The following is an 11,422-nucleotide window of genomic DNA, read 5'->3' on the forward strand; positions in this document are numbered from 1 at the left end:
GGGAAGTGGTTGAGTCCCCATCCCTGGAGGTATTTAAGAGATGGGTAGACGTGGTGCTTAGGAACATGGTTTAGTGGTGGACTCGGCAGTGCTGGGTTAACGGTCAGACTGGATGATTCTAAAGGCTTTTTCCAACCGAAACGATTCTATGATTCTACGATTCTAATATTAAATGCGCATCATCTTCTGCTGAAGGAACAATGCACGCACAGCGACCGCTGGCAGCAGCGGCGGCAGCCCTCCGCCCCTGCCGGCTGCCCGTCCCGGCCGTGCGGCGGGCAGCGCGGTGCCACACTCGCCTGCCGCCGCTGCCGCTGCTCCCTTCCCCGCCGCTGCCGCCTCTCCTCCCCGCCTCGCGGCGCGCCGGGGCCGGGCGGCGGCGGTGCGGGGGCCGCCGGGCGGGAGCCGCCCCGGGGCGGTGCCGCGGCGCTCTTAGGCCTGCGCGGCGGCGGGGCGGGGGCGGCGGCAGCCATGGAGGTGCAGGTGGCGCCGCTGCGGGCCTGGGACGATTTCTTCCCCGGCTCGGATCGCTTCGCCCGGCCCGACTTCAAGGACATCTCGAAATGGAACAACCGGGTGGTCAGCAACCTGCTCTACTACCAGACCAACTACCTGATGGTGGCCGCCGCCGTCGTCTCCATCGTGGGGTCAGTGCGCGGGCCTCGCTCGCCCTCCGGGGGGGCGGCGGGCTCCGGGGGGGCGGCGGGCCCGGGGGTGGCCCCGTTCCCGGGGCGGGCGGTGCTGCGCCTCGGCCCGGTGCCGCGGGAAAGGGTCCGGGCCGGCCCCGGGCGCTGCGCTGCCGGGGGGGGGGGTCGGGGGTGCAGGGGCAGGGAAGCTGCCTCTCCTTAAACCTCTGATTTACCCGGTGTCGCTGATGATAATTCTTAAAAAATTAAGGCCTGATTACAGCCTCCCTTGTGGAGGCGGGGCTTGTTAGGTTGGGAGTGCTGAGTAGGGTTCAGGATTTATTTATTGGGGGGGGGTCTGACAGATCTGGGGACTCCCTCTTATCTTCCTCTTCTGCCCATCAAGCCCTTTTGCCCAAGGGAGAGGGCTCCAGGCACCCACCCTGCGCCTGGCAGAAAGCAGCGATGGGTTTGTGTGCCGGATGTCGCTGCTTTCTGAAAAACTGAGCTGCATCCTGCGCAGTGATCTGCGCTTCCTCGCTAAATCTGTCCAGTGTGACTGCTCAAGCTGAGATAAGCTTCACTTTGAATTACAAAAGAAAAAAAAAGAATTCTGTTCTCTGTTACAGTTCTAAGCTTATGTCCAGGGGACAGACCAAGCCTTTCTTATTTCTGAGCTAGCTCATACTGAAAAACCTTTGATATAAAATAAATAAGGTACCCATTCGTTTAATTGTGGTGGGCAGGATTGAGACCTTTGAGGCAGGCCCACCTTTCCTGAAGAGAACTGGAAAACAACCTTATAATCATCTTTTGAGTCAAAGCTTATGTGACTCTTCTTCAAGTATTGCTCTAGGGTCTTTGGTCAGAAAGCTCTTAAGCAAGACATGCAGCAGAGGCTGATGATTAAGCTTTTAATATGGAAACTGGAATACTCCACTCTTCACAACAAACAATGCGCAAATGCTTAAATTGGAGAATTGCCCAGCCACTAGGCCAGAGTGGTTTTGGCTGAAGCGTATCTTATCTTGTATGTTGCAGAGGCTTAAAATTCTTCCCCTAAATTTTTTTTTTTTTTTTTTGGTGTGTGTTAAGCAATCTGCATCTTGTTAGGGCTTCTGAAGCTGTTGACCCAGCATGTGAGTTGGTGAGGATTCTCTGGGTTGCAGGGAGTTTTGGCCTGTGCTCTGTGAAATGACAGGCTGAGAAACCTGTTTTTTCTTCTTGATGCATATGATGGTTAAAGGTATGGCATAGTGGCGTAGGCTTTCTTCTTAATTTTGGTGGGAATAAGTTGCAGTGAGCTCAGTAGACTACTAGACTGATAAAATGAGATTTCCATGGTCTTGCTGTTCTTATACCACCTTGGTCTAAACTTCTGTGTTCATCTACCCTTGTTTAGTAGTGCGATGCTGTAGCCAGCTCTCAATGAGTAGCTAAATCAGAGTGGTCCTGGAAAGCAGGGGGACAGCTCTTTACCCCAAGAAGGTGGGGAAAAAAATGTAAATGGTTTTGATATCTCTGGTTGGAAAACTGGGATGGCAGCAGCTTTTACTCAGTCTCCTAAATATCTTCCTCCTTTTCAACTCTGATTTCTTTTCTTCAGATCAAGGGTGATATATCTCCTGCTTAGTTCCCACTATTTTGTTGGGGTGAGAAGTGGAGAAGGAAGAGAGTGACAGGAGATAGAGTTTAATATCTGAACTTCAATTCTAATATCTTAATAGTGAGTGGTAACCCTCTGAGTTGAAAACTTAAGGATGAGGAACACCTGCAGTGGGATCTTGATCTTGAATATTTTTTTATTGCATGTCTTAGAGCCTTTCGTATATGCTTAATCTGATTCTTCTAACACTGAAGAGGATGGGATAAGAACTCTAAAGAAAGCAGGATAACACTTCAGTAGAGAAAAACTATCCATTTCTTTTATTAAAGAGGTTTTTTCACTTGGCCAGACTGTGGCTTTGGGAGAAAGGTAAAGAAAGTTCTCCCGATAAATTAAAATTGATGACTAAGTTGTTGTCTTGCACTTCATTCTGTAATAGACAGGAATCCCTGAGTGATAAATGATGAATCATGGCTTTTTAGGAACTCCAGGACTGTATACAGGCCTGAGGGCAGGATTATTGGAACTGCTAATGTAGTGGTCTTCCTGTGATCAAAACTAAACTTAGCCCATGACCAACTCTACCTGTTCTTAAACCATCTAATTATACAGACAGACTTATAATGCAGAGATGATATTTTCAGCTATTGTAGTACTTGGTAGCTGTGGTGGTGCTGGGCTGACATGGGAATTGTAGCCTAGAGCTTTCTTCATACTGGAAGTACAGTACCTGCCGCAGCTTCGGTTTACTGCCTCTCGTACAACAAAGTTGACCTCTCCAGCCTTTTACCATCTCTCTGCAAGTTATGGAATAACCTTACCGTGAGCACAGTGGAATTGTAATGGTCTCTACTGCATCATTTCCCTGCCTTTACCCCTCCATTTGCCTTCTCTGATAGCTAATGTTGCATGTAAATGATCTTCTGTGCTTTGCAATAACGTAGATTTTGCTTTCAGCCTACAGGACTAGGTAGAAAATAATAAATCCGTGAACAAGAAACTAAAACTACTGAATTGGTGTCACTCTACTAATACAGGCTGGTGGTAGCAGCCTTGTCTCTTCTACCCTCCCTGCCCTGCAAATTCATTTAAGAATTAATCTGGACTTGTGTACTGTTTGGGTTTGGGGTTTTTTTCCCCTACAATTCTGTTGCAGTAGACTGCTGATAAAAACCAAGATCTTTACTAACTCAGATTGTGCCCTTTCTCCCAGTTGTGTAGGAACTGGACTGCCTGTTCTTACCCTGAGCCAGGGCCCTGTCATTGTGAGTGCTATACAGATATTTATTAAAATTAGTGCCTCCCACAACAGCTTGCAACTCTCCCTCAAACAATCAGTCTGGTTAATAAGTGGAATTTGTCTGTGCTTTCACCTTCTCCAACAAAGCTTCTCTGTCTTGCAGTTCAAACTTAACTACTTAAATTGATGTAATTCCTTCTAGGCTCTTGTTGCCATGTACTTGCTAAAAATTAGTTTCTAAATCTGACAGTATTAAAAGGTGTACTGGATTTCGGAGTGCTGCATCTAAGAGAGTCTTCATTCTCTTCTGGCATTATGTCTTCTCTGCAGCCTGAGGTTTGATGTCTCTTTCCTTGGCCGCTTCTTCTCTAAAACACCTACTGTCCCTCTGCACAACCCCTAGCAATCAATGAGTGTGTGTCTTTTTTCTTCTTTTTTTTTTTTCTCTACCAGATCCCTACCTTAGCTGATGTGCTTATAACTATTCCCTTGCCAAAACAAAGACTCTAGAGCAGCAAAATGCTCAGTTTCTCCAGTGCCTAATGAAAGATTAAGAATGAGCGAGCAAAACGCATCACTTTAAAACATATGTTGCATAATAATATTAGTACATAACTTCATAAAAGTCTGGCAATTCTGCCAAAGGAATCTGCCTCCTGTTCTCAAAGCAATCTAAGTGATCAATGGTAAGTAAAGAAGCATTGCTAAATCTGTGGATGCTGAGGGCTGTCACCTGGGACAGCATGCCATATATAGTTTTATGTGCTCCCTCTAGTTACAGTTATATGACCTCATTGAAGCTAGAAGTATGGGGAGAGAGGATGCAGAACTGTAAAGTTGTTTAAATTGGTACAAATGAGAAAGGAGGTATTTAAGTGCTCTAACCTGCCCACTGCTTGGAACACAATGGAGCAAAAGGTCTTCTAAAAGGGAATTTTCATGCTTATTTGATGTAATGGCCTAACTGAGTTGCCGAAAGTAAAAAGGTGTTGTTCTCGGTGACTGGAAGTCTGCTACTCGGTGCCTTTGTTCAGACTTGCCTAGTCACATGCAAAAGAAACAGATGTGACAGCAACTGCTGAATAATCACTCTGAGACAGTCATCTAAAATGGAGATGATTTAAGGATGGAGCTAGCTTGCTTTTGCTTTTTATATGGCCTGTTCTATTTCTGGGCTCATGCTGCTGGAGGCTTCTTGTCTTGCACAAAGGATGCGTCTTGACTAGCTCTTTTTCCCTATGCTATAGTTGTATATTCTCCAAGTAACTGCTCACCTCTCCTTGCTATAAGGCTGTGCACAAGCGTGCAGCTATGAAATAACCTGTCAAGAAGAGGGGATGTGGTAAGTCACTGAAAGCAGAGCTCTCTAGCCTTTCCTGCACCTATATGGGAAATCTAGCCTGTCTTGTGATGCATGAAGGGCAGAGTCTAGAAATATGAATCCAGTAAAAAAAAAAAAAAAATCTCAGTCTGTTTTTGCTGGCCAAAGGTAGCTGCTTCACTACCAGTACTTCTTCCCACACAACTGCACCCCCAGCTGCTGCATCTCTGCTGTCTTCTGATACCACTTCCACAAATACAAAGTGTCCCCCGGTGCTGCTTAGCATAGGACAATGCCTGTGTCCCTGCAGGCTGAAGCCAGGCAGGATGTTTCTTTTATTTTATTTATTTTTCCCATCTCTTTACTTTGTATCAAAGCAGATGCTGAAGGAAACATGGTCTCTGAAGGGCAGCGGGAGTGCAATTGCAAGTTGCCCAGCAACTCTGCTAAAACTGAATCTTAGGTGATAGCTTTTCCTTGCCAGTTTGTCCCAGCTGTACTGGAGGTCAGAGCATCCTACCAGGGTTGTACCTTGTTCACCACAGAAAGTGATGCAGAAGATCATCCAGCTAGGGAGCTGAGCACCCCCAGATGCTATTTAGTCCTGCCATACTGACCCCTTTCAGGGTTGTGAAAGCTCGTGGTTTTCTTCTACAACCCCAAAAAGAGTTTTTCTTCCCCTGAGTTATCTGAGCAGTGTAAACTCAAGTTACCACACCATTGCCATGCTAATAGTTCCATGCATTACATTTTTTAGGTATTTGAGAGGTCTCATAAATCCCTGCTAAAGGAAATTATATTTAGAAAGTATCGTGTAACATACTGAATGGCTGGTCACTTACCTTGTCTCTGCAGCTTTGAAAGACTTCCAGGCTTCTTGCCTGAGCATGAATTTGGCATATAGTGTTCTGATCTGTATATAAATAAGGCCAATATCAATGTTGGTTGTTTGAGGGCTGTTATACGGTGCTCTCTTTCCCAGACACTGGTGTTCTAAAATAACGTACCCATGTTTTTTCCTTTTTAGTCTTTAGCTATTGTGTTATCGAGAACAGCATGCCAACAGATCTGAGCGAAACTGGATAATGGAGGTCTGCCTTCCCAAAAAATGCCATTGCTGGAGAAGTTTCTACATACAAATTTCTAGGAGAACCTTAGATAGTTCTGTGAATTATGCTGTGGGTGAGTCAAGCAATAAAGGGGAGCTTGGCATATGACACCCTATCCAGTACTGTAATCAACAGTGTGGATAGTTGTGTCTGTGGACACATGGCTGATAATTTGAATACCATTTTTTAGTGGCAACTGCTATCCCCATCTGTTTTTGTGTGGCTCTGAATGACTTCATTTGATACTTATGTTCACTGTTTCCTTTTACACATTGGAATGCAGCCCACTTCAGAAAACATGTAATTCAAATAACTTTCCCCAGGAAACTGGGATATTTTGAATGCATTCTTTTTTTTTTTTTCCTTCCTTCACATCCCTTACAGCCAGTCAGTTATACAGAACCGTGTACTACCAGAAAGAAGTGTAAAGCAGAGTTGTTTTCAGTCTTTTCCTTATAAAGATGGAGGGATTGCTCTTCACTACCGGTTTCTGAAGTTGTAATGAGAGTAGAGGGAAGAGTAGGGAAGATAAAGCTTTGAGAGTAGTTACCAGACACATGGAAAACGTGGAGTGGAGCTCTGCCTAGCCCTTTGTTGCTTCCAGGATTATCTTGTCCATAGATTTTTGGGAACAAAAAATTGGTTGCTGTCAGCTGTCTGAGTAAGTTTGGCCATTTCTGCTCCACCCTAGCTGTGATGTGGAGGTGACAACTACTTTAAGAATCTCATATGTCCAGTAGTACATATATAAACCAGGCACTAGTGTGGTCCAGTCATGAGTCACCCTCCTTCTGCTGCGAAGGAGCACAGATGAAACTGATTTCTTTCCAGAGCAATGCTGTTCACTTTTTCCAGCCTGGAAACTTAAGATTGACAGTTTGGAGCTAAAAATAATCTGGCTGGCTAGAGGGAGTGACTCAGATGCAACAAGCAAGTCTGCCCTATCACCACGTCCAAAAGCCCTGTTGGCTTTTCAACATGAGTAGCAGAAGCAGGTGGGGAACTAGTCTGAATTTTAATCTCTTTCCATCCAGTTGTCCTGTCTCCTGTTGGCACAACTGACTTAAAGAATCAAGAGCCAGTCTCTGCTCTGAAACAATTCTTGGGGGTTCTTCCTTCTCTAGGAAACTGCTCTCTGGCACTGCAGGTAAAGCGTTGGCATCCCAGTCCAGCAACAGATTTCTTCTGCCTGTGCCGGATATGAAGCACAGACCACAAACCCTAGCATCCTCCTCAACAGTGGGGTGGAGTGGTGAGTCATTGTGCCTGTTAGCTTTGGAACAGTAAGGCTGAATGCAAAGTCTACAGGAGGAAATCTTGACTACATCTGGCTTTATCGGGGCAGTGTTATGCTGCTGTCATAGTTGGAGCAGCTCAGAGCCCTCAGCTCCTGTGTAGATAGATCGGTGCATGTGCAAGCAAGTAAATCAGAATGCACGTGGAATCACACAACTTACTACTATATAAGTGAAATATAATAGAGCTTGGACTTTGTGCGAGTACAGAAACAAGCTAAGCAAAGTCATTACTGAAAGCTTGACTCTAAACAAGCTCTAAATACTTGGGAAAGTGGTTTGAGCAGGTGATGTTCTTGCCCTGGTCCAAAAAAGGGACTTGCTGTTTATAGTCCAAAGCTGATCCACTTGATGGCTTGGTTTGCTTGGTAACGCTGGTAGCAATAATAGAACACAAACCGCAGCAGTGACCCTCTTGCCAGGCCTAGCTGGCTTCCTGCAAGACCTTTATCCTGTACTCCAGTTCCTTCTGACTCTCAGGCATGCTTGGGACTGGTCTTCCATCTGTTGTGCTGATGGTAGTAAGCTCCTTCTGCAGGTTCATAAAATTACTTTGGGTGTAAACCAATAAGAAGGTTTATTCAGAAATAAGAAATAGTGAAATCACTTCCTTTACTCAGTGTTCCCCTACCTTTCCCATTTTGCAAACCTAGACAAGATAACATGAAAAGCTAGTTCATCTGAAGGCCTAGGCTGAGCCTGGTTTTGATCACATGTAGGGAAAAGATCAATCCCTTGGGCAACTGATTGTTGGCTCCATCTGCTTGGGATTTTCTAACTCTGGGTTTGATATCGAGTTAATGTGTTGACTGCACAGGTAGGAGGGGTCCTGGTGGTAAGTGCTTCTATTGATGAGGTGCTGCAGAAACTCTCATTATGCTGAGCTATGCTCAGGAAGAGAACATACAGACAAAGATTATCTAAATCCACTGCTAAGGATTGCTTGTTCAGTTGTACTTGTTGCTTTACTTAGCTTCTGCCTAAAAATCAGAGGTTAATAAAGGTCTTCACAGCAACAACTGACTTCTTAATGCTTTACCTCCCTAGGTACAAGGGAGCAACAAGTTACCAGTGAGCTAGATGTTTGCTATATGGACACAGGTCATGAAGGCTCTGAAACAGGACTCTTTCTTCTTTTTTTTTTTTTTTTTTTTCCCCCCCTCTCTTCTCTCCAGATTCCTGAGTCCCCTGAATATGCTTATTGGCGGTACTGTGGTGGTGCTGGTGTTCATGGGGTTTGTGTGGGTATCGCACAACAAGGATATACTCCGCAGACTGAAGAAGCAGTATCCAACCACGTTTGTAGTGGTCATCATGCTGTCTAGCTACTTCTTGATCTCCTATCTGGGAGATGTCATGGTATTCATGTTTGGGATCACGCTTCCTCTCCTCTGTAAGTATTCTTCCTCTTCTCTGGGTGGCTAGGGGCATGTGACGCGAGCTTTCTCAAATAAGTCTGCAGAGTCTAAATTGGCTGTTGCCTTTACTATCTCTATTTAAATGATCCTAAAACAAAACTGGGGGGGAAGGGGACACACAAAACAGCACAAGCCATCTTTAATGTTATTATTAAATGGGTACCTGCGGTTACTTAAGCAGTCATTGAGACTTCATCTTCTTCCAGTGATGTCATGGCATTGGTGTGTGTCTTAAGCTGAGTGCTGCAAGAACTATGCATTCGTTGAGCATTAACAATTAATAAAAGTGTGTTTCTGTCATGCAGTGATGTTTGTCCATGCTTCTCTGAGGCTCCGGAACATAAAGAACAAGCTGGAGAACAAGATGGAAGGAATAGGCTTGAAGAAGACCCCGATGGGCATCATATTGGATGCTCTAGAACAGCAAGAGGATAGCATCAACAAACTGGCTGACTACATATCTAAAGCAAAGGAGTAAGCAGCTGCAACTTGACATTTTTACCTGTTGCAGGAGTGTAGTTGCTATTTACTATTGTTCAAGCTTGCTTTCAGTTTGTGTACAAAACAGGAAATGCACGTGGTACAGATTAATAGTTGCAGGACATAGGTATTCCAAGATCTTCAGGGCTCCTCTAAAAACATAAGAGCAGCAACTTTTTTCTATTGTATAGCAAAATGTTCTGGTGTTTACACAAATACATACTAACTTAAACGTGTTTGCTTGTCTCTTCTTCTGGGGGGTAGAGGAGGAAGAGATGGAAACCTATGGAATGCAGTCTCTCAAACTGTCTTGTAGCAAATTTGTCTATTAAAAGTAACACCCCTTTCATCTCAGTTCTACAAGATGGCAGTTTGGCCAGTTTATGCTGGGTAGCACCTGCAGGCTGGCAATGTTCAAGGTGAGCTGAAACGTATCAAAAGTAGGTATCCCTTGCATCTTCCAAATCCCCCACCTTGAGCGGTCTGTATTGAGACTATGTCGCTAGCTTAACTGGCAAGTGGAAAAACTGTGCAATACTTGTAACGGATATGGGTTCCTGTCCTCACCTCACATTCCTCCTTTAGCAGCGGGAAACAGTCTAAATAGATCTAAGTATGAAGAATATATGTGGCACTGTGCCTCTGTCCAGTTCCAGTAAAACGCACCTTTGTTCTCTCCAAAATCTTGATCTATAGAAACTGCTCCTCTCTGCAGGAGAACCAAGCTTCCTTGCATACCAGCTAAACTATGGCTAAGCAGAGGAGGAAAAAAAGCTTTCAGATACATTGGATGAGCTAGGTTTCTACCCTCTTGATGTTTTTAAATACTGCTACTTTAGGACTTACCTTGTTCTGCTTTAGTCTGTATAGGCTGTTTTGTAGATGGAGGTGTATGTGTGTTCTCGAGCGTGGGTCATCCTTTTCTTTCTTCTTAACCAGAATGCAAAGATACAAGTAAAACATGCATCTCACACTGACTCTGTACTTCTGCCACTCTTCAAAGGAATAAACTGGATTTCAGGTTTACAAGTAAAAGCAATAAATGTCAAGATACAGTTTTTGAAAACCCATTAGAAATTCATGAAGATATTTGCCTGTAACAACTCCTGAAACTGGTGTGTGGGATTCTTTTATATCTATTTAAACTTAACTGCCAGCTTGGATGGAATTTATCTTGATAACAAGAGCTTACCAACAGTAGGGGGGGAAAGTTGTCCAGGTGACACTCCATTTCAAATATTCTTGCATTTCTCTTTTCTAACAAACTAATTAATTTAACAAAAAAAGCAAGGATCCTTAAAGTTGAAGCTTTTATGTAACTTACCATGCTGTTTTCATAGGGGACTGTGTAGAAATCTGAACATGTCATTCCATTTAAGTGTTAAAGTGATCAGTATTTATTGAAAATGTCTGTATATTCCAGCTGAAGAGTCAATGGCCTGTTCATCACTTGTAGCGCATGGTCTTTGTTTTTTGAAACCTGTTTCCACACTTAAAGAACATAGTAGCCTATGACTTCATCATTATTGTAGAATTTTAAAAACTGCACAGTTATGAAGGAAAATAAACTCCAATGGTGATTACTGAGTGCATTTATTTTGGGTTGGGAAAAGTGGCTGGAAATTTGAGCTTGCCTGTGAGACTCCCTAGAATGGTGGTGGTGGGAGATCTGCTGTCACCCTGCAGCTCGTGCTGCAAGCCCATGCTTGTGGGGAGCTGCTGGCTTTGAATGCTCTGTATCTGTAGGACGTTTGTGGAGGCATGAGGGACCTCTGAGCTGCAGGAATGTTATGGCCTTGCTCTTGCATCCTTACAAAGGCTCATCTACAGAGGTGGAGTACTTAAGCGTTTGTTTGTGCTGTTTCAATCTCTTATATAACTCTACTTTACTTAACTGGGATTTTACATTTCTTTTAATTATCTGGGAGGGATTTCTGCTTCTAAGATTACTGGGATCTGTGCCTTCAGCAGGGCTAGGAAGCCAACTCTGCTGCAGTCAAACTAGTAGTTCAGCCTCTGTATCTGGCTGCCTCCCCCCTCTGATCACTCGAGAGGTTGCTCAGTGGGAGAATATGGCTCAGAGCAGGGCTTCACAGGTCCTGCAGTATATACCCTGCTAATGTGTGTCAGCTCCTTCTGGGTCTAGCAGTAATTTGCACCTGGCAGCTTGATTTGTAGATTCTAAAACACTATATTTTATTTTCCTCTGTAACTCCCTGTCCTAACTGCTGAATTCTTAGCTGTGCTAGCCTGGCCTTGGAGTCAAGGTGGAGAGCAGTGGGCTCCAAGAGCTTTCTGGGTGAGTTGCTTTTTGCGCTTGTCACTTG

General features: G+C 44.5%; 1 protein-coding gene across 1 annotated transcript; it reads left to right on the forward strand.

The window, feature by feature from the left end:
* The first annotated feature begins 430 nt into the window (after positions 1-430).
* Positions 431-10,678, forward strand: ARL6IP5 (ARF like GTPase 6 interacting protein 5). The gene is made up of 3 exons (XM_082321829.1): positions 431-647; positions 8,373-8,590; positions 8,921-10,678. The coding sequence occupies exons 1-3, from the start codon at positions 472-474 to the stop codon at positions 9,091-9,093; spliced, it is 567 nt and encodes a 188-aa protein (XP_082177955.1). The 5' UTR covers positions 431-471; the 3' UTR covers positions 9,094-10,678.
* Positions 10,679-11,422: the final 744 nt, after the last annotated feature.

This window comes from Platalea leucorodia (genome assembly GCF_965183815.1).
Source record: "Platalea leucorodia genome assembly, chromosome: 9".
Classification (NCBI taxonomy): Eukaryota; Metazoa; Chordata; class Aves; order Pelecaniformes; family Threskiornithidae; genus Platalea; species Platalea leucorodia.

Coding starts and splice junctions, on each gene's coding strand:
- ARL6IP5 (XM_082321829.1), top strand. CDS start 472: ATGGAGGTGCAGGTGGCGCCGCTGCGGGCCTGGGACGATTTCTTCCCC. Junction 648..8,372: donor GCCGTCGTCTCCATCGTGGG/GTCAGTGCGCGG, acceptor TCTTCTCTCCAG/ATTCCTGAGTCCCCTGAATA. Junction 8,591..8,920: donor GATCACGCTTCCTCTCCTCT/GTAAGTATTCTT, acceptor TCTGTCATGCAG/TGATGTTTGTCCATGCTTCT.